This window comes from Acinonyx jubatus, chromosome B4 (genome assembly GCF_027475565.1).
Source record: "Acinonyx jubatus isolate Ajub_Pintada_27869175 chromosome B4, VMU_Ajub_asm_v1.0, whole genome shotgun sequence".
In the NCBI taxonomy this organism is placed as follows: Eukaryota; Metazoa; Chordata; class Mammalia; order Carnivora; family Felidae; genus Acinonyx; species Acinonyx jubatus.
In genome coordinates, this window is record NC_069387.1 from 108,230,074 (window position 1) to 108,250,952 (window position 20,879).

The 20,879-nt window shown below is 33.5% G+C and overlaps 1 protein-coding gene across 7 annotated transcripts in view; it reads right to left on the reverse strand.

Moving 5' to 3' along the window:
* Positions 1-20,879, reverse strand: part of CEP290 (centrosomal protein 290) — a 92,036-nt gene that overhangs the window by 63,380 nt on the left and 7,777 nt on the right. For all 7 annotated transcript variants that reach the window (XR_008300380.1, XR_008300379.1, XM_053226570.1 and 4 more), the window contains 13 exons: positions 19,113-19,166; positions 18,222-18,374; positions 17,627-17,809; positions 16,857-16,946; positions 14,009-14,131; positions 12,833-12,956; positions 8,833-9,005; positions 7,992-8,154; positions 6,435-6,535; positions 6,276-6,363; positions 4,924-5,036; positions 3,062-3,146; positions 2,367-2,506 (listed from right to left, as the gene is read on the reverse strand). Coding sequence is in view for 5 of the 7 variants with exons in the window: in XM_053226570.1 (XP_053082545.1) it covers positions 2,367-2,506; positions 3,062-3,146; positions 4,924-5,036; positions 6,276-6,363; positions 6,435-6,535; positions 7,992-8,154; positions 8,833-9,005; positions 12,833-12,956; positions 14,009-14,131; positions 16,857-16,946; positions 17,627-17,809; positions 18,222-18,374; positions 19,113-19,166 (1,590 nt within the window). In the remaining 2 variants the exon portion in view is untranslated. The remainder of the gene's footprint in view (positions 1-2,366; positions 2,507-3,061; positions 3,147-4,923; positions 5,037-6,275; positions 6,364-6,434; positions 6,536-7,991; positions 8,155-8,832; positions 9,006-12,832; positions 12,957-14,008; positions 14,132-16,856; positions 16,947-17,626; positions 17,810-18,221; positions 18,375-19,112; positions 19,167-20,879) is intronic.

Here is a 20,879-nt window from a genome sequence, read left to right on the forward strand (position 1 = left end):
TCATGACCTAAGCTGAAATTTAGAGTTGGACACTTAATCAAGTGAAACACACAGACGCCCCTTAAATATTAAGAATTTAAAATGTATATTTTATTCAAGTCTATGTAACATTCATTAATACTGTAGAATTCTCCAATCTCTACATAGTAAATATAAATAGCTTATTATTTGATAGCTAACATTATTCCTGTAGCAATGTGTAAGCACTGGAATATTTAAAATGTTCTTACTACATTCTATTATACTTCTAAGTTTGTGGTATAAGGTCCTAAAAGCCCCATGCTTAACAAGTTAATACAAAAAACAACTATTTAAAGGTTCTGGAGATAAACAAAGGCAAATAGATTTTGAAGAGGACTTAAAACTTGGAAGACAGAACCAATGAAAAGTGAATATTCCTTTTTTTGGGGGGAAGGGGATGGTGTGGGGTGGGCAGGCTTCGTTGTAGTGACCTGTGATCTTTCTGGCTGAGAAAACCAGAGATGGAGCCCAAAGTCATAGGAAAGTGAGATGGGAATTCCAGAAAGAAAATAACCAGCCAAAGGGAACTCCAAATTCTGTTTAAAAAGTCTGACAAGTCTCAGGCTGATGTTTGAAACAAAAATGGAGACGATAGAGGAAAATATCAGTGACCTTTGACCTTGGCCACAGCAACTTCTTACTCAATAGGTATCTGGAGGCAAGGGAAGCAAAAGCAAAAATGAACTATTGGGACCTCATCAAGATAAAAAGTTTCTACACAGCGAAGGAAACAATCAGTAAAAGTAAACAGCAACCAACGCAATGGGAGAAGATATTTGCAAATGACATATCATATAAAAGGTTAGTATCCAAAATCCAAAGAGTTAGTTACCAAACTCAACACCCAAAAACAAATTCTTCACCCCAGTAAAGAAATGGGCAAAAGACATAAAGAGACACTTTTCCAAAGAAGACATCCAGATGGCTAACAGACACATGAAAAAATGTTCAATATCACTCATTAGGGAAATACATATTAAAATCACAATGAGATACCACCTCACACCAGTCAGAATGGCTAAAATTAACAACTCAGGCAATAATAGATGCTGGTGAGGATGCGGAGAAAGAGGATCTCTTTTGCACTGCTGGTGGGAATGCAAACAGGTGCAGCCACTCTGCACAACAGTATGCAGGTTCCTCAAAAAATTAAAAATAGAACTACCCTACAGCCCAGCACTACTAGATATATATCCAAGGGATACAGGTGTGCTGTTTTGAAGGGGCACATGCAACCCAATGTTTATAGCAGCACTACTGACAATAGCCAAAGCATGGAAAGAGCCCAAATGTCCATCGATGGATGAATGGATAAAGAAGATGTGGTGTGTATATATATGTGTATTTATGTACATATATACATATATACGTATATATACATACACACACACACATATACGTATATACACATACATACATATACACACAATGGAGTATTACTCGGCAATCAAAAAGAATGGAATCTTGCCATTTGCAAACAATGTAGATGGAACTAAAGGCTATTATGCTAAGTGAAATAACTCAGAGAAAAACAAATACCGTATGACTTCACTCATGGAATTAAAGATATAAAACAGATGAACATAAGGGAAGAGGGCAAAAATAATATAAAAACAGGGAGAGGGACAAAATATATAAGAGACTCTTAAATACAAAGAACAAACTGAGGGTTGCTGAAGGGGCTGCAGGAGAGGGGGATGGGCTAAATGGGTAAGGGGCATTAAAGAAGACACCCATTGAAATGAGTACTGGGTGTTATACATAGGGGATGAATCACTGGAATCTACTCCTGAAATCATTTTTGCACTATATGCTAACTAACTTGGATGTAAATTAAAAGTAAATAAGTAAATAAATTTTTAAAAAAAGACACATAGCAATCACCCAATCAGGAGAAGATACATAATTAGAAGAAAAAATGAACAAAGCCTCAAAAACCTATGAGACAATATCAAAAGGTCTAATGTGTCACTGGAGTCCCAGAGACAATGGGGCAGAAAAAATATTGTAGAAATAAAGCGGAAAACTTTCCAATTGTGACAAATGGCATAAGTAAACAGATTCAAGAAGCTCAGCAAACCCCAAACATACACATACATACATAGATATATGTGCACACTCACATACCTACCCACATACCAAGGCACATTATAGTAAAACTAGTGAAAACCAAATAAAAGAGGAAATTTTCAAAGCAACCTGAGAAAAACCACATGTAACAAACAGGAGAATAATGACTCTAATGACCATAAATATCTCATCATAAACTATGAAGACTGGAGAACAGTGGAACAACATCTTAAAAATACAAAACAACAAAACAAAACTAACATGAAAAAACTTACGTTAACTAGTCTTTCAAGACTAGGAATAATTAGAGATGTTTCCCCTTTAACATCAGGATCTTTCTGCATTTCTTTAATAGCTTGCAATATTTCTTTCATACCTTCTTCCAGTTGCTTATTTTCTTCAACTAATTCTTTTACTAAAAGGACATATTTTTCTCATTCAGTGACTACCTTCTTCACAGTTTATGCTATTCTATACAAATAACAAATATTTCATATACAGAAAAAATACCCATTTGGAAATACAAATGTAAATAAATGTAAAAAATTTTTTAACTAAAATCCAATGCATGAATAGTTGAGTTAAATGATATACCTTATTAAATTACATGCACATATATATAAATATATACATATTTGTATTTCATAGTTGAAAGAAAGAAATCATGAACATACTTTGCCTTCACTTTATTAAAAATCTTTTAAATTTGTTTTTCTCACTTAACTTTTATTGGACAACAAAAAAACTGACTTATTTGTCATTACAAAAAATTCAGATTAATAACTTTCTCTGACAACAAATACAGCAAGGCAAACCAAACAGATGAATGAGACTGAAGTCTATGTATTATGGAGACAATAAAGGTTAAAAACAGACTAGAAAACAGAGAATGTATTAAAATCCTTTTAGATCCATGGTTTTCAGTATAGGATAAATAAGTACCGAAAAATAAGAGATAACAGTAACTCACATTTATTCTGATATTTGGTTATTACTGTTCTACCTCTTTCTAAATCTCTTTCCTTTTCAATTAGTTCTCTTGAAAGAAATTCATTCTGTAAAGAACATAAAGAATAAAATTTATTTATTTATTTTTTACAAACTATCCCAATAGTTTATAGTTTCCAAGTTAAGAAAATTTGATCAGCTGAGGTGTAACACACAAGAAACAAGCTATAGAAACCTAGCAGCAGTAATAAAAATAAAATCTGAAAGGTAAAACAGATGGTGATCCCCGCCCCTACAACAAAAGGGAGAAAAATATAATGGAAGTTTTTGTCTTTAGTACCACAATCTACTCTTTTAATGGTCTGTATACTACCTGTTCTGTCTGGCTTCTATGACGTTCAAGCTCTATTTCTGCATTTCTATTCTGTGCTTCCTTGATCAATAAATCCTGTGCTAGCACTTCATTCTAAAGAAATAATAAATTAGGCAAGTCAATGATTTCATATCAAACTTACTGCATTTTTAGATTTTTTTTTTTTCAACGTTTATTTATTTTTGGGACAGAGAGAGACAGAGCATGAACGGGGGAGGGGCAGAGAGAGAGGGAGACACAGAATCGGAAACAGGCTCCAGGCTCCGAGCCATCAGCCCAGAGCCTGACGCGGGGCTCGAACTCACGGACCGCGAGATCGTGACCTGGCTGAAGTCGGACGCTTAACCGACTGCGCCACCCAGGCGCCCCGCATTTTTAGATTTTTTAAAAACAGAATGTGTGTGCATAAATTAGTGTTATATGCAAACAAAAAATTCTTATTATAATTATTATTTTATAGAACTTTGTTAGAGAAGCCACTAAAAAGGCATTAATAAAAAAATGATCCCAGGAATGTAATTTGGAGGGAAGCTCACCTGAGATCTAGGAAATACTAGTTCTCTCCGTAGCTGTTCTATAAGATTTTCAAGTGGATCTATCTGAGGTGATTTTGATTGTGCAGTAATAGGCACAGGATCTGGAAGATTAACTTCAAGTTCACTTTTCAAAACCTCTGTCTGTAAAGGTACTTCACTCTTTCTTATACCTTCTTTCAAACTGGTATCAGCATATTTTATCTGGGTATGAACCCGTTCATCTTCTGCTGTTGCTACTTGTGATTTTTCCATGTCAGCCCTATTATCATGAATTTGTTCACAAAATATCACAGATTTTTGCCTAAGTGATAACTTCTCCATCAAGTCAGAAGCTGTTGATAGGGCTTGTAAAGATGAACCGTTTTGTGTGAAACTAGTTTTCTCAAGTACCTGATGGCTTCTAGACACATTCTTCATGGAGTTGTCAGAAAGAGAGTATAAGTAGTCATCTATTTCTTCATGGCTCTTCCTACCAAAGGTAATGACTAATGATTCTAGATTTCTTAAAGACTGTAGACATGGTGCTTTAAAAATCTCCTTTATTGTAATCATTTCTGGAGGTGAATTATTATCTTTTACTTGTACAGATGAAGAATGTTTAGTTAAAGAGACCAAAGGATCCACTTCACTTTCTACACTATGTTGAATTTCAGATAACATTCTTGATAATGATCCTATGGTGACATTCTCTTCTGGCCCATTCTGATATAACTGTGGAATACTGAATGAAGGTCTCCTATGCAGCAGCTCTATTTTATCTGAACTCATAATCTATACTCAGAGTAAATAAGGTCTCATTAATCAATCTTTGGATTAACAGGTTATTTAAATTTTAAAAAGTTTCATTTTATTTTTTATTTAACAACTACAAAAAGATGCAATGTCCAAAATAAAATATGGGAGGCAGAAATGAAAGCACTGATAATAACATTTTTCTTCGTTCTCTTTGCCATAACAACACTTTATACTGTTTACCTTTAATTGTGTTTCACTTATATTTTTGAGGCTTGTAAAATCGAATTTCCTTTCTCCTACTCTATTTTCTTGAGAAAAGTTTTCAGTTAGGTTTAGGTCCTCAATGGTTAATCCTACACATAAAAGAATTAACAAATTAGAAACATAAAAGAGTTCTCCATTATTCCAATCCTTTAATTCTTAAAAAGTAAAATCAAGTTCTAACTCAAACAAAAGAATTATTTCCAAAATCCTTGATCCACATGTAGCCTATACAACTTTCTAATCTAGCTTATTTCTTTTAATTCTTCTTTTTAAGTTTATTTATTTTGTGAGACAGTGTGTGCCAGTGGGGAAGGGGCAGAGAGACAGGCAGAGAGAATCCCAAGCAGTCCCCAAGCTGTCAGTGCAGAGCTCAAGAACTGTGGGACTCTATCTCAAGAACTGTGTGATCATGACCTGAGCCGAGATCAAGAGTCAGACCCTTAACCAACTCCGCCACTCAGGCACCCCACAGCTCACTTTTAATATTAATAATATGAGAAACTAATATGACTTTTAGCTTCTCTATCATTCTTTACCTGTTCTATATTAAAGTGTTTGTTAATAACTGCTAAAATAGTGTAATGACATATAAAATAGCTAAGAACCATGAATGAGTAAGCTAGTTAATATGTTAATAAATTATGGAGTTTTTCCTTTTAGAAATTTTTTGATATAGAGACCATGATGCTAAAAAAATCGAAACAAATCAAAACCAAACCAAACCAACCAATGAAAAAACCCTCTGTTATTCAGATACTTGTGGACTTGGGTGAAGTTAAAAAAAAATTCCTTCTCTATGGTCTGAAAAAAAGGCAATGCGATGGCTATTAGAAAACTAAACCAATTATTCTCCTGATATCAAGTAAGATAAAAAAGTTAATTTTTATTCAATAAAACATTACTTAAAAAGAATAATCTGCAAAAAGTTTTCAATGCATTGCTCTTAAGGAAAGGAAAAAATATTAACAGCCACATATATTAATGTAGAAATTACTAAATTCTATTATTGATCACAATGTATTGGAATTGCCTAGAAATTAACAGACCAACTGTGAAGTTTTCAAAAGTTGATGATTCTAAAGTTTTCTTTTCACTTATTTTCTGTTTATTTATTTATTTTTCTGTTTTTACCTGTTTCAGATTTAGGATAGAAACTAATGATACTCAAATACTTCTCATCAGGCCATTATTTCATTTCATTTATTAAACTTGTAGAAGACCCATGTTAATATTTCTAAAATACAGAAGATTTCAGCTCCAGACAATTCATTTTCCAATGATTCTTTTAAAGATTTGGAATATATCTGCAAATATAGATTTGGATATACCTGAAGTTGCAGCTCTTTTTCCTCTTTCTTGAGCCATTTGGCGAATTTTTTTTTTCAGATCAAGTCGTTCTTCCTCTAGACTTTCAATCTACAAAGTACAAATTATTAGTATTTCTTTTTAGTTCAACCAGAAAATAACTAACTGACCATCACACTTGCCTCTTTCAAAAGAATCTGGTTTTCAGCTCTGTACTGCTGTTGCTTTAAGCTTTTGCTATTTCTAAATTCAGTTAAATCAATCATTGTCTTCGGTTCAAGGCCTAAAATAGAAAGCAATACAATTAAAACCTTATCAACAATCAAATGAACTATAAAAACTTCCTATAGCAATTGGTTATCATCAAGCAAATGATTATCACTTATTTAGCCAGTATCACTAGAGAATGGGGTACTTTTTGTGCAAGAATTTCCAGATATTTGAACTATAACCTTACAAGTCAATATTTTATCACAATTATTAATGGAAATCCTGACAATATATTTCAGGATCAGTCTTCTTCTCCACGTTAGGTTATCATGAAAGTCCTAGAATGTGTTAATTCAGAACAAAAGCTTTGGAATAAAACAGACTTGCACTCAATTCTCACTGTCATTTATTAACTAAGTTGTAGGAATAATAGTATTTATTTTTTTGGCTTGTTGTCAAGGGTATAAAAAATTAACCCATATAACATACTTAGTCCAATGCCTGGCACACAGTAGTCATTATTAATATCAATATAAATTACATTATCATTACTAGTCTGATGTCCCCAGCGTGCCTAACTTTCTATTACTGAGTAGACATGAAGATCGTCTCAAGCAGTATAAACCAAGATTTGGAGGCTTTCAAATACAGACAATCTGGTGTTTGTGACAGCTGTCCAATTGGCTCAGTCATCTTTAGCGACCTCTAGTTTAAAGTTGGCTGTGATCTGAAGCTGATCAGAAGGCTAACCTGGGTTACTGGCATGATTCTGGGTCATACTTACATACATTTTACAAATAAATCATCTTTATAAATATTTACTTTTCCTTCCTCTAGAGAATAGTTTTCCCAGATGATCATTTTAACTCTAAGAAAGCATTAACTGGGATTCACCAAGTATAATGAAATCAATATTTCGGTTTTTATTTTCATTTCAAAGTAGCAATTTAGATTGCGCTGTCATAATTTAACATTCAAATGAAAAATACTCATTAATGAACTATTTACTGAAATCAATAAACTTTCAAGCCAAATTTACCAATTACTTCTTAGAATCAATAGTAACCTTAAAATACTAGACCAAAGTAAAAATTAAGCAGCATAAATATAAAAGTCAAGTACTTAACCAGTACTTCTAAATGTCCTCATGAATTTACCTGAACAAGAGCACTTTGCAAATGAACATGGGTCATACAGATGGGGGGTGGTTAACTTCTAACGTGTGGTATTAACTTAGTAGACTTTCAATTTTTAAACAAGCAATTATTAATGAAGAGATCCAGAATGAATAAAACCCTGCTCCAGGTCTGACCACCCACCATTCCAACCCCATTTAATCCTCAACCCCACTTCAATCAGAGCAGCTCCACTTTTGTTTTAAATATTTTTAGAGGATTGATTTGGGAAAAGAAAAAAAAAAAAAACCACACTCACCTATTTTAAAGTAATACTGAATAAACAAGAAGGAAAACAAAAAAGTGACTTGACAATTAGGGTTGATCAAACTATGGACTGAAAAGATGACTCACCCATGCGCTCCCTAAGTGCCTCATTTTCATCGAGGAAATCATTGATCTTCAACTCAAGTTTATTGATTTCCTTCGTCAATACTTCAATCTCTCGATCTCTTATTTTAATCTGGTTTTTACAATTCTTTATTTCAATAACAGCATCTTCTAAACCATATATTCCCTGAAAAATATCCAATCTAATTTAAGTATAACATGGTTTATTTGAATAAATTATCAAATTCATGAATTTATTTTCTTATTAAGTCTAAGCAGAAGTACACATATATGTAAGGTTTGTGTCATAAAATGCTTATTGTTCTTTCAAAAACCAAATCCAGCAATAATGATGGAAAATGGAACAGCTGAAACTTCCCAGTATAGCATCCTAATAACAAAGTGACTCAGAAAATGACATATAAAACCCATAACAAAATGTAGGAAAGGAATAATAAACCAGTGACACTATTAGAATACGTAAGCCATTAGATGCCTGTTTTAGTGGTAATTAGATTTAAAAATACCAAAAGTACAGAGTAAGCACTGTGTCGGCACAGTAGGCAGCAAAACTGTCCCTGCAATAACTTTTATCAAATAAACCAATGGTGTCACATCTAGACAAGAAAACTAAACTTGCTGTCTCACCAAAGCTGCTTATCTGGGCAAAATGTTTTGATCAAATGATTAGAAAACAGTTCTCTTGCTGAAAAGTAAATGCTACTCAAAAGTTTGAGTAAGAGAACCTTGAACACAAAGCACTTCTGAAGGCTTTTAAAGGAACACAGTATACAGCATAGAGCAGTCTCACTGTAAGTGGCAAGAATATTGTAAGCTCCTTGATGGACAAGATAAAAATACATACCGATTCATAATCTTTTAATCGCTTTAGAGTCTCAACTAGTTCTTTATCCTTTTCCCTAGCATCAGCCTCAGCCAGTTCAGCTGTTCTCTCAGCCTCTTTAGTTTTCTCTTCTAACATTTGAAACTTTGACTGAATTTTCATATAATGAGTCTGTTGGGAAAGAGTTGAAGCACCTACAGGGGGAAAAAAGAATTCATGAATTAATAGAATTGAATTGACTACTTCTTCCTTTAAATCCTTGATTCCAATACGGGAAGCAGGAAAAGAGGTGTGTCACTAAAGAAAAATCCCTTTAATATTAATTTATAATTTTATATCTTTAAAATAAAATTTGTTTTTATTTTCATGATAAAACAAGTTAAAAAGTTCAATAAAATCTTAGCTGAAAGGTTATGGATTATAAAAGACTGTAAAACACTGTTTTCAAAGAATGATCACTGTGGCAAAAACCATGAGCTATCTGTTCCTACTGTTGAACCTTTGTCCACTGCCTTAGAGCTTTGCAATTTTAGTTAGACACACAGCCATTTGAAATACAGACTAAATTTCCTCTTATACCCCAACAGCTAGATGTGGTTGTGTGACTAACGGGATACAAGTAAACAAGCCATATGTGTATTTCAGGAACTGTTTTTACAGGAGACGATTGAATGCCTCTTCCTTCCTTCCTGCTATCTGGAATATGGTATTAAGTCTAGAACTCAAACACTCAGAACATGAAATGGATACTACATGTTAGGATAGGCAGAACAACAAGTAACAGGGTGCCCAATACCCAATATTTGAACAGGTATCATACCAACCCCAAACTAGTTGCTTCAACTTTGTTTACATCATGGAAGAATATATTTCTGTCCTGTTTAAAACACTATTACATTTGATTTTTTTCTGCCACTTGCAGCTAAACTTCATAGCTACAAAATCTCCACCTAGATTTCCCTACCAAACTGTTGCTTGAGGTAAATATCGTATTCCTATGATCAACACAAATCATTCTTATCCATGAGCACCCACTGATTTGGAGCACATACTTAAAAGTAGGTGGTACTGGATTCGTGTGGGAGATCACGTATGTTTATAAGAAACGAGCCCTGCTCTCTGGAGTAAAAAGCCTAGATGGAGAATGTAACAGAGGCTGACTCCTCCCCAGTATCTATTCTTCCTTCTTCCACATGGCTCTCCACAACATACTTACCTGACTAACCTTCAGTGTGTGTCTTATGCCTCCTGCTCTGCCTCCCCTACCTTGCAGTTTGGGATATGGATAGGAGGGGAAAGGTCCACCTTGGATGAAACAGATGAGGGCAATACCCTGGACTGCCTAATTCTACATCACTACACAAGGAGAAAAATAAACTTCTGTCTTGATTTTGCCACCATTTACCAAATCTCTATTTCTAATAGCTAAACCTAATGCTGGCCAATGAAAACCTCGGTCAATTTACAAATTCACTTCAGGTATACAGGATATATTAGTAGACACACCTTCTGTGACTTTAGGGGTCATATGACTGTGGACTGACTGAAATGTCATTAGGTAAGACCTGTTTCTTATTTGATAGCAGAGATCAACTGCCTCTTTTTCTCCTGGTGGCTGGAATATGCAAAACCCATGGTATCAGTCACCCTTTTAAAGCAGTTTAAACTACTGTCAAAGTATAATTCTAATAAATACATAATACACACACACATAGAAATAAGTATAACAAATGGGCTTTGTTGTTGGCTCAACAATCATATTACATTTCCCTAGTCTGTTCACTCTTCCAGATAGCCATTATATACCTTCTTTTTTCTTCTCTCCTCAAACTAACACATCTTCCCCAATCCTAACTTGCTTGAGAAAAGAGAAGCAATCAATACAGTTCCACCTGTTCCCACCATCAGGTCATCTACACAGTTACCTGCTTCTGTATCTACACACTCCACCTTCCTTCCTGTTATTATGGATGAGTTCTCTGTGCTCCTAAGGCCAACTACCCCACTAGAACGCTAGCTCCCATCCCAATGCCTTCGCAAGGATATTGCTCCAGAAGTTCTCTCTCTCCTGCTTCATCAATGCATCAATTTTTTTTTCTTTAGTGGATCTTTCCTTTAACCTGGAAGCATGATTGTTTCTTCCATTTTAAGAAGAAAAAACACTTTTCCTCATGCAAGTTACTATTCCATTTTTCTCCTTCCCTTCATACAAAGTCTTCAAAAGAGTTTCCATACTGTTTTATTTCATCTCTACCTACTTTCTCTTAAACCAAAAATGACCACTGCTAAATCCACTAGTCAATTTTCAGTGCTCCTCATGACTTATCCGCAGCATTGGATATAGCTCTGAACACAGTTGCTTACTCTCTTCCTTGCTGACTTTCCTCATGTGGTTTTCAGGACTCCACACATTCCTGATTTTCCCCTATCTCTAAGCCTCCTTCGGTTGCTCCCTTTCATCTCCCTAGCCTCTAACTAAAAGCATCCTCGGGCTCAATCTTTGTTATTTTTCTTAACATTTGTTCCTTTGATGATTTCAGCCAGCTTCATGACTCCAACTACCATTTTTACACATATGGTTCCCAAATTTATATGTTGAGCCTGAGACTGTTGTCCTCCATCTCGACTTCTATAAATACAAGTGCCTATTTAATACTTTCAGTCGGCTGTCTGATAAGCATCTCAAACTTAACATGTCCTATTTAACTAAGTACCTGATCATTTCTGAACCTGCTGGAAACCCAGCCCTAAACAGGTTTGCCTACTTCTGTCCTTAACACCCCTATGGTCTATTGCAGATACAGCATGGATCAAATTATATCACTCCCATCTTCAGAAACTTTCTTTGGTGCTTCTTCTCACTTAAAATAAAAGTCAAAGTCCTTATAGTGAACTGTAAGTCCCCATATGACATGGTCCCTGGTTACCTCTCTGATTTCATCACCTATTACCCCACTTGCCCACTGGTCCAGCCACAAAGGCTTCTTTGTTGTTCTTCAACATGCTCGGTACACTCCTGCTTCAGTGCCTTTACACTCATTCCCATTGTTTAGGGATATCTGCCTGGATTACTACCTCACTTGCTGTGTTTGTTCAAGTATCTCCTCAATGAGGCTTTTGCCTCACTATCTAAATTACAACATACAGGGGCACCTGGGTGGATCAGTGTGTTGAGCCTCCAACTCCCAGGGTCATGAGATCGAGCCCCATGTAGTTCTTCACACTGAGACCTCTCCCTCTGTCCCTCTCCCCCACTCACACACTCTCTCTCCCAAAAAAAACAAAAAACAAAAAACAAAAAAACAAAAAAAAATGTAAAAAAAATTACAACCACAACTCCAACCACCACCACCACCATTATTTCACTTACACACATACACACTCCCTAGCTATTTCCCTTTGTGTTTTATTTTTTTATCTTCAGCAACTATGTTAAATCCATCATGAATTTATCATGAATAGTTTGCATTAATGTGCCCTGGTATAACTATGGCATGTAGTGCTGTGGAAACAGAAGACCATTGATGTTGCATGTGCTTCTACTTAGATGTATTAGGCAAAGCAGTATGACCCAGGGTAGGGAGAATAAGATAAGACATTAAATTGGGTAAGGTTAATTCAAATGTTGATGAGTCAAAGAACTTCTGAAAACTATCTACAATGCTGCTACATGCATCACAATTTTATTCTCTTCTATTCTTTGTTAATTATAAAAAAAGGGGATAAATAAGTATAATTAATTATATCACCATTTTTCATTTCTTCATGTAACTAATCTGGTAATAAATGTTAATGTAATTTTCATCAGGGAAAAATTACTGAAAATATCTCCATCACTTAAAAATTTAAACACTAGCAATATATGTAAAGTAGTAATAACATACTGTATAATTTTTTGAAATTATGATAAAATTCAAAAAGAAAAATCAATAATACATATAATGACAAGACATAATAAAAATACTTGTAAAATTGGATGGTACATAAAATAACTTTATATACTTATTCAACATTGAATTACCTTTGTTTCTTTGAAGCTCATTTTTCAAATCTTCAATAATGAAAGTATTTTTTTCCATTTCTTTTGTATATTGTTCCACTTGCTCAGTGAGCATCTTAATTTGACTATCTCGTTCTTGTATACCCTATAAAATATTTTTGAATAATGAATGTTATTTCTTCATGAATGTTAACCTAGATTTTAAAAGTAAGGAAAAAAGTAGGTCTTGTGTTTTTTTCAACAAGACTATAGAATATATTTTTTATGGAACCAAATTATGTCTTCTACTATTTTTAGACCCTCAACTGCACTACACAATGTTAGGTACACTGCTGTCACTCTAACACAGATGGATATAATGGCTAACATCCCGGCAAAGGGAGTTCCAGAACTTTCTAATATTAATGGCTTCATAGGACTTTCAGGCTACCATTCCTCATGACCCATCCATTACCATCTTTTACCTTACAGTGCTTCATTCAAAATACTGTCTCTTGCAATTGTTTTTATCCTCCAAATACTACTCAAATTTCCCTCTTTTGGATTATGACCACAGAGCCCAGATGATGAAAGTATAACTGCTACATGAATATATTTGTACCAAAAGAAAAATCTTTTTATTTTTTATTTTATGTAGTTTAAAATGTTTATTTATTTTGAGAGAGAAGAGACAGAGAGAGATAACATGAGTGGGGGAGGGGCAGAGAGAGAGGGAGACAGAGTGCCAAGCAGGATCTGCACAGTAAGTGCAGAGCCGGACATGGGGCTTGATCCCATGAAGCATGAGATCATGACCTGAGCTGAAATCAAGAGTCAGATGCTTAACCAACCGAGCCACCTAGCTGTCCCAAAAGTAAATTATGTAGCACAAATTACAACTGCACTTTCAGTTTTTTTCACATTATACAGGACATTTCAGCACTAACATACGATATAATAAATGTTAATAGAGTACGAAGCTATTTTTAAGTTTCTAAAAGTTTTTAAGTTTCTTATTAAATAATTCTCAATCAAAACAATATGGGTATTATCTGCATCAACACAGAAAAATACACAAAATAATTCTATTCCTAACTCTAAACTTAATTCTAATTGTTTCTTGGGACTGGACTTTAAAAGACTTTATTATATACCCAATAGTGCAAGCCACTAAGTTAGACACGTTGACTAATAAACCAAATTTTGAGAAGGTTTTACCTGTTGTAGAGCCATCACACTACTTTTATCAGCATCAAGCTGGGCATTTTTCAATTTCTCTCTCAGGTTATGTAACATTTGCTGATATTCAATAATTTCATCATCTTTAGAAGACAAAATTAACTAGATATAAACAACACAGGATCTGTTACATAAGAGGAAAATTGACAAATCATTTTTCACTTATGATAAATACTCTTAATATATACCATTAGCATATTTCAAGAAAATACAGGAAATAAAATACACTTTGAAGTAACAAAGTATCAGCAACTATTTGCATATCATTGTTCCTTTTGTGTGTATAATCTTAAGTTCAAGTAAGAAATGATTCAAAAATATACATTTAGTTGCTGTCTTAACATTTTAAAAAATTTTTGTTGTTTTAGAAATTCAATCTTTCAACCATCACAAGCTTCCAAAACCTATCCATGTTATAAATACCTTCATACAACTACAAAAAAATTTTGCACAATTAATCTTTATGGAGAAAACTTTAAAATGCCACCAAGAGGCACAAAATATTTTGAATTAAGGATGTCTTGTGTTCTTTGCTAGAAGAACCAAATACCAAAATCAACTTATAAATTAGCTTATAAATTTATCACATATCCAATAAAATAAGATTTCTTCTTTTTCTTTTCTTTCTTTCTTTCTTTCTTTTTTTCTTTTAAAGAGAGAGAGAAAGAGATAGAGGGCAGGGAAGGGGGAGAGGGAGAGAGAGAATCCCAAGCAGGTCCCATGCCCAGCCCAGAACCCAACACAGGGCTTGATCTCAGGACTGTGAGATCATGACCTGGGCCAAAATCAAAGTTGGACACTTAACCAACTGAACCAACCTGATGTCTCTAAAATGAGATTTTTAAGAACTATTTCTAAAATTTATATTAAAAAAAATAAGTTCATAGGAAAGCATGTAAAAGCTGAAAAATGAACAGCTTTTACAAATATTTATACATAACAATAACTAAAACAAAGATACATAGTTAGAAAACATATCAATCAATATAAAGGAGAGAGTCCAAAAATAAATTCAAATTCAACAGAAGTTTCGTATATATTAAAAATAAAACTATTTCAGTAGGGGAAAGATAAAATGTTCAATATATAATGTTTGGATGACTGAGTAGGTCTACTGCATCCATACCTCATTCTTCATGCCAAAATTAATTATACATGCTTCAAAGACTTAAATGTAAAAGATGAAATTAGGAGCCACTAGAAGAAAGTATGAGAAAACAATTTTATACTCAGAACCCTTTCTAATTATGATAAAAAGGCACAAAAAAATAAACTATATATTATAAAAAGAAATACTTCATGGCAAAAAATACCATAAAGCCTAAAGCAAGTGTCAAACTGGAGGTATGTATTTGGATATGTATCACAATTTGTAGCAATTTAACCTGCATATTTGCAAAATAACAAATACATAAAGAATTAATTATAACACTGTTTCTTTTTTTTTAAATTTATTTATCTTGAGGGAGGGAGAGAGAGACACACACACAACATGAATGGGGGAGGGGCAGAGAGAAGGAGAGAAAGAATCCCAAGCAGGCTCCTCACTGTCAGTGCAGAGCCTGATGTGGGGCTGGAACTCATGAAACCGTGAGATCATGACCTGAGCTGAAACCTAGAGTTGGATTTAACCAACAAAGCCACCCTTGCACCCCTGTAACATTGCTTCTAATATCAAAAACCAGAACCTTGCTAAGTGTCACACAATAGGGAATCAATTAAATAACTTATCTATAAAGAAAAATTACAAAGCAATTGAAAAGAATAAACCAGTACTCTATCATTCTTAAAAGGCATTAAGTGAAAACAAAGTAAACTGCAGTAGAATACTATATACTACCATCTCTCCCCCCCAAATTAAAATAATGTAAAAACTTTTTATCCAGGGATGAAAAAACAGAATCAAAGGCCAAATTTGGCCTGCTGACTGTTTTTATAAAGACTTATTAGGAAACAGCCTTGCTCATGCATCTATCTATTGTCTGTGGCTGGTTTCATGTTATAATAGCAGAGTTTAGTTATACCAGAGACCAGATGGTCTAAAATATTTATTCTCTGGACTTTTACAGAAAGTTTACTAATCTCCAATGGACTCTTTGGGCCTCATTTCCACTCCTACTGCTTGTGTTTAAAATATAGGTTATCTGAGCTTCCCAGATAACCAATTCCAAATAGCCAACAAGATTTATATGAACTGTTAAAAAACAATAACTATGGAAATGACAGCTTTTAAAATTAGAATTACTCATTCAGAATAGCTTCAGACTTTTTTCAAAATATATAGTCATCATAACCCTTAGCTTCTGATATGGTAAGGCCAGGGGATTTGGTTGGGGTTGGAGAGTGGGGAGGAGCCTGAAAGGTGTTTTTTGGAAAAAAACTCAGATGACTCTAAAAGATCCCTTTCCTTTCTCCCATTTCCACTGAAAACCAATAGTTTGATTTGACGTGAGAATTAAAAAAACTAAAATTAAACCTGGAACTATAATACATATGCAAAGTAACTATGAGTTATGTTGAAAAATTTTAATTTTACTTAGAATTATCTATTTTAGAGGACAAATATGTTATGATTTAGACTTAGACTTCTATCAAAAAGTTCAGCTTAAAGTTTAACTCACTGATGTGGAAGAACTCATTTACTAACAAATATGCTAGAGGATTCCACAAGAGAGAGCACTTAGTGCTCCTGTAACCAGGACATTTGATGTACTTTAAATATTGCCTAATAAAAATGTCATTAACTACCAAAGGCCTTTAAAGAAAACTAAGAAATTGAAATCAAAAATACAAATGCAAAACCCCTTATGTCAACTGAAAAAAACACCTTCCATTCTTCTACTTTTGCATTGACAGCAGCCATGACTGGATCATCTTCTTCATTTTTTGCTTTCAGAAGGTCTGTAAGCTCCTGCACCTAAAAGGCAACAATTATTTCAAGAATTGTTGCAAAATAGCACAATATATACATATTTGTTATATATGCACATTTACACATACATTACATATATACATTATACATCCTCATACGTGTATACACGTATACATTACCAATGCACATTCATTATTGGAGCAATTCTATAGTTAGAGGCAATATTTAATGATTTCTGTCTCATTACAATGGTATAATTATTTGTCATTACTAGAGAACTATATGTTTCAGCATTATTCTATGTTTTACACTAGTTTAATCCATGTAAAAAATGAGCAATGTATTGTTTTTCTAGGATATTTATATTTATTTTAAGGTGTAAAATTTAACTTCATGGACCACAGGGCTTCTAAGAGTCTTTAGTGGAAAATCCCCACATTTATTAGCTTCCCGGATTGCTGTCTACACATTCATTCAGGTATCAACTATATATCCTAAATGGCAAGAATAATGAGGTATACATAAAGGATACCTTGTGTCCCATTAGAGAAACACATATGGACAAATAGATCAGCATGGCAACATATTACAGTGTAAGAGAATACATTACAGCATAAGACAAAAATACACATCCTAGAAAGTTAAAGTACTTTTCAGCTTCACACAAATAGTAATGATACAATATGAAGTCTGCACAAATGAGTTAATCTAACAGCAATTCTTACTTGAAGCCGATAATGATCATTTTCCTTTTTTAATTGGTCCATTATATTATCTGTCTGATGTACAATAGCTTTCATCCTGTTATACTCATCAGTCATCTTTTCCATCTCCTGTACAGACTCTTCTAAATTTTTTCTCATTTCTTGATTCTGAACTTCAATTTTTTCATTAGCTTCTGTTAAAGTCTAATAAAGTTAAAAAGTAATAGTTAACTTAAGAAACTGAAATTTAAACTAAATTAAAGTTAAACAGAGTCTTAACTGTCTGCTGGAGAGCAGAGAATTCTTTCCACTTGATCTATTAGATCAAGAGAATTCTTTCTACTAGGTCTGTAATACCAATTATTTTTGACCAATTAAATATAAAGCAAATTCCACCTAAAAAAGTTTAGTTCTTTTTAAGCGATGCCCAAAATAGGCATATAAAATGAATGAATTTGCAACATTTGTAACTTCAAAGATGTAATTTCTTTCACGTTTACATATGCATAGTTGAAGATTTCTACTAAAGGATTTAAATGTAGGACCAAACACTAGATTTACATTATAACATGATTATTTTACAAGAATCATTGCCTTGAAACGACTTCTATTTTACCTGAATTTCATCCAGATATTGGACAAGTTCATAGTTTTTTTTAGACAACTGTGATCGGTAGTCACTGTCTTCTCCTCTTCTTGACAAAAGTGTTTCTTTTTGAGAATCTATTTGTTTCTGATAGTCAACAATATCCTGACGAAGTTGCTCATTCTGGAAGAAGACCAAATACAGTATTTTCTATTAAGAAACTATCCAGAGAAACAAAAATTTCATCCTCTAAATAGGGATCTCAAAACAGATCTTGAAATTCCCAAGGTATCACCACCCTACAGTCTCACCTTTTTCTTTAGACGTTTGTTCTCCAGAAAAGAACAGGAAAAATGTAATTAGAAACGAGAAAGGAAATATATAATTAAAAAACAAGCATTAGAAATTAAAACCAAAATGAGAAATTATAGGAGAATGAGATATTATTTTGGATGATCAAAGAAAGCAAGAATACTCATAATCAACCAAAACAAAGAATATTTTGATTATGTTAAAAAGATAAGAACTCCTATAAGGGTAAACAATGCATAAATATTATTTGGCTCAGAAAAGCCAAATAATAAAGAACTTTTAAGATTTCATGAAAAAACAAAACATTTAAAAGAACAGTAGGTAAAAGAAGAGCGATAAGACAGAAATCCAGTTGTACAGTCAGTTAGCAAACAAAGAATGGCTTATAAAACAAAGCAAAATTTACCCACGTAAAGTAAGAGATGAATACAGTACTTGATGGCTTCAACTCTCATTTTCTATTTCCCTAAGACAAATTCCTATCATAAAATCAGCCAGCTTGAAAACATTACTAGAAGAATACAGTTCTAGTTAGAGTATAAATTTACGAAAACTTTTTTAACAAGTATCTTTGTTGAACTGCCACAACTACTAAAATTTTTTACCAACCTCTCTTCTTAATTTGCTGTTTTCATTCTCTGCCTCCTCATTTCGAAGAGCCAACTAAAATAGCAAAAAAAAAAAAAAAAAAAGAAGATTAATAATAATAAAATCCAGCAGTGATTCAATATAAAACCAGGCTTTCAGCCGATCAATTTAAATTTGAAATCCTCTCTAATGAAGTAGAGAATGATTAACTGTTAAGGATTTCACGTTGATCCAAGACATGAACAATAATCCAAAATTTGTGAAATCTAAGGATTGGGAAAAGTAAAACAGGTTAAGTTTAAAATCTTCAATAATCAAACTAAAACCAAAACTCTAACCAAAGTTTTGTATACAGATTATCCACCCCCACCCCTGCCAAAATCTAATAAACAGTAATTTTCTGTCCAAAATCTTTAGCATTTTGCAGTTCTTCTATGTCAGGTCTAGAATATTCTGTGTTCTGTTGAGCATTAAATTACTTAGAAATATAAGGCAGTACAACATAATGGTTAAAAAGAAGCAATCTGAAATCAGACTGGCCCAAGTTTATATTCTTCGCCCACCAATCTCTAGTACAATATGAACAAATCATTTACCATCTCTTAAATTCAATTTTTCCGTTTCATATGTTGATGTAAAAATTAAGTACATTGTATATAAAGTCATCAGCACAATGCTCAGTACATGAAATAACAAAAAAAATTATGGAGTGTTCCTTCTCCTCATATAGATGATTTCAGTTATGACTTTTTGTTTCCCAAAACAAATATTATAATCATTATCATAGATTTTTTTCATCCATTGTCTAAACCCCAGCCCTCTTATGACCTTTCACTTTTCTGCTTTTGCCTCTTATTCAAGGAAAAAATAAAATATCAGTGGTTTGCAATTATAATACATTTAAAAGTCTTTAATAAATAACCAAATCAGTATGTGAACCTTGATGGAACCTTGGATATTGGGTGGAGGACTGTGAAGGGCATTATTAGGCCAATAGGAAAAAATATGTTTATAGACTAGATAGTAGAGTATTGAATAAATATTAAATTTCCTGCATATGGTAATTATATAGTGGTTATTTTGGGGAATACACTTTTTAGGAGAGACATGCAGAAATATTTCAGTGTGAAGTATCATCTTGTCTGCAGTCAACTCTTAACTGACGCAGCAAAGAGAAAGAGAGGGAGATATGTGTTTACAAAGATACTGACAGAAGGGCACCTGGGTGGCTCAGTCCATTGGGAGTCTGACTTTGGCTCAGGTCATGATCTCACAGTTTGTGGGTTTGAGCCCCACATCAGGCTCTGTGTTGAGAGCTCAGAGCCTGGAGCCTGCTTTGGATTCTGTGTCTCCCTCTCTCTCTGCTCCTCCCCTGCTTGTGTTCTGTCTCTGTCTCTCAAAAATAAACATTCAAAAAAGATTTTTTCTTAAAACAAAGATACTGACAGGTAAAATAAATGTGGTAAAATTTTGATAATTGGGGAATCTATATGAAGAGTATATTCATGTTTATTTGATAGTTTTCAAAATAAAAAGGTTAGAGAAAGTTTATAACAAAATGCAAAATGCTACACAAATTTGAGGAGTTTACCTACTACTACTACTGCTATCATCATCACCATCATCATCATCCTCATCATCATCATCAGCTAGGAGGTAAGAAACAGTCCCATCGTTTATGAATTGGAAAATTTTAACAAGGACAGAGATGTAAAGAACACTGAAGCATTTAACACTACTCATGCTCTTTTCTCTTAGTTTGTCAAACATCACATTTTTTATTTTTGT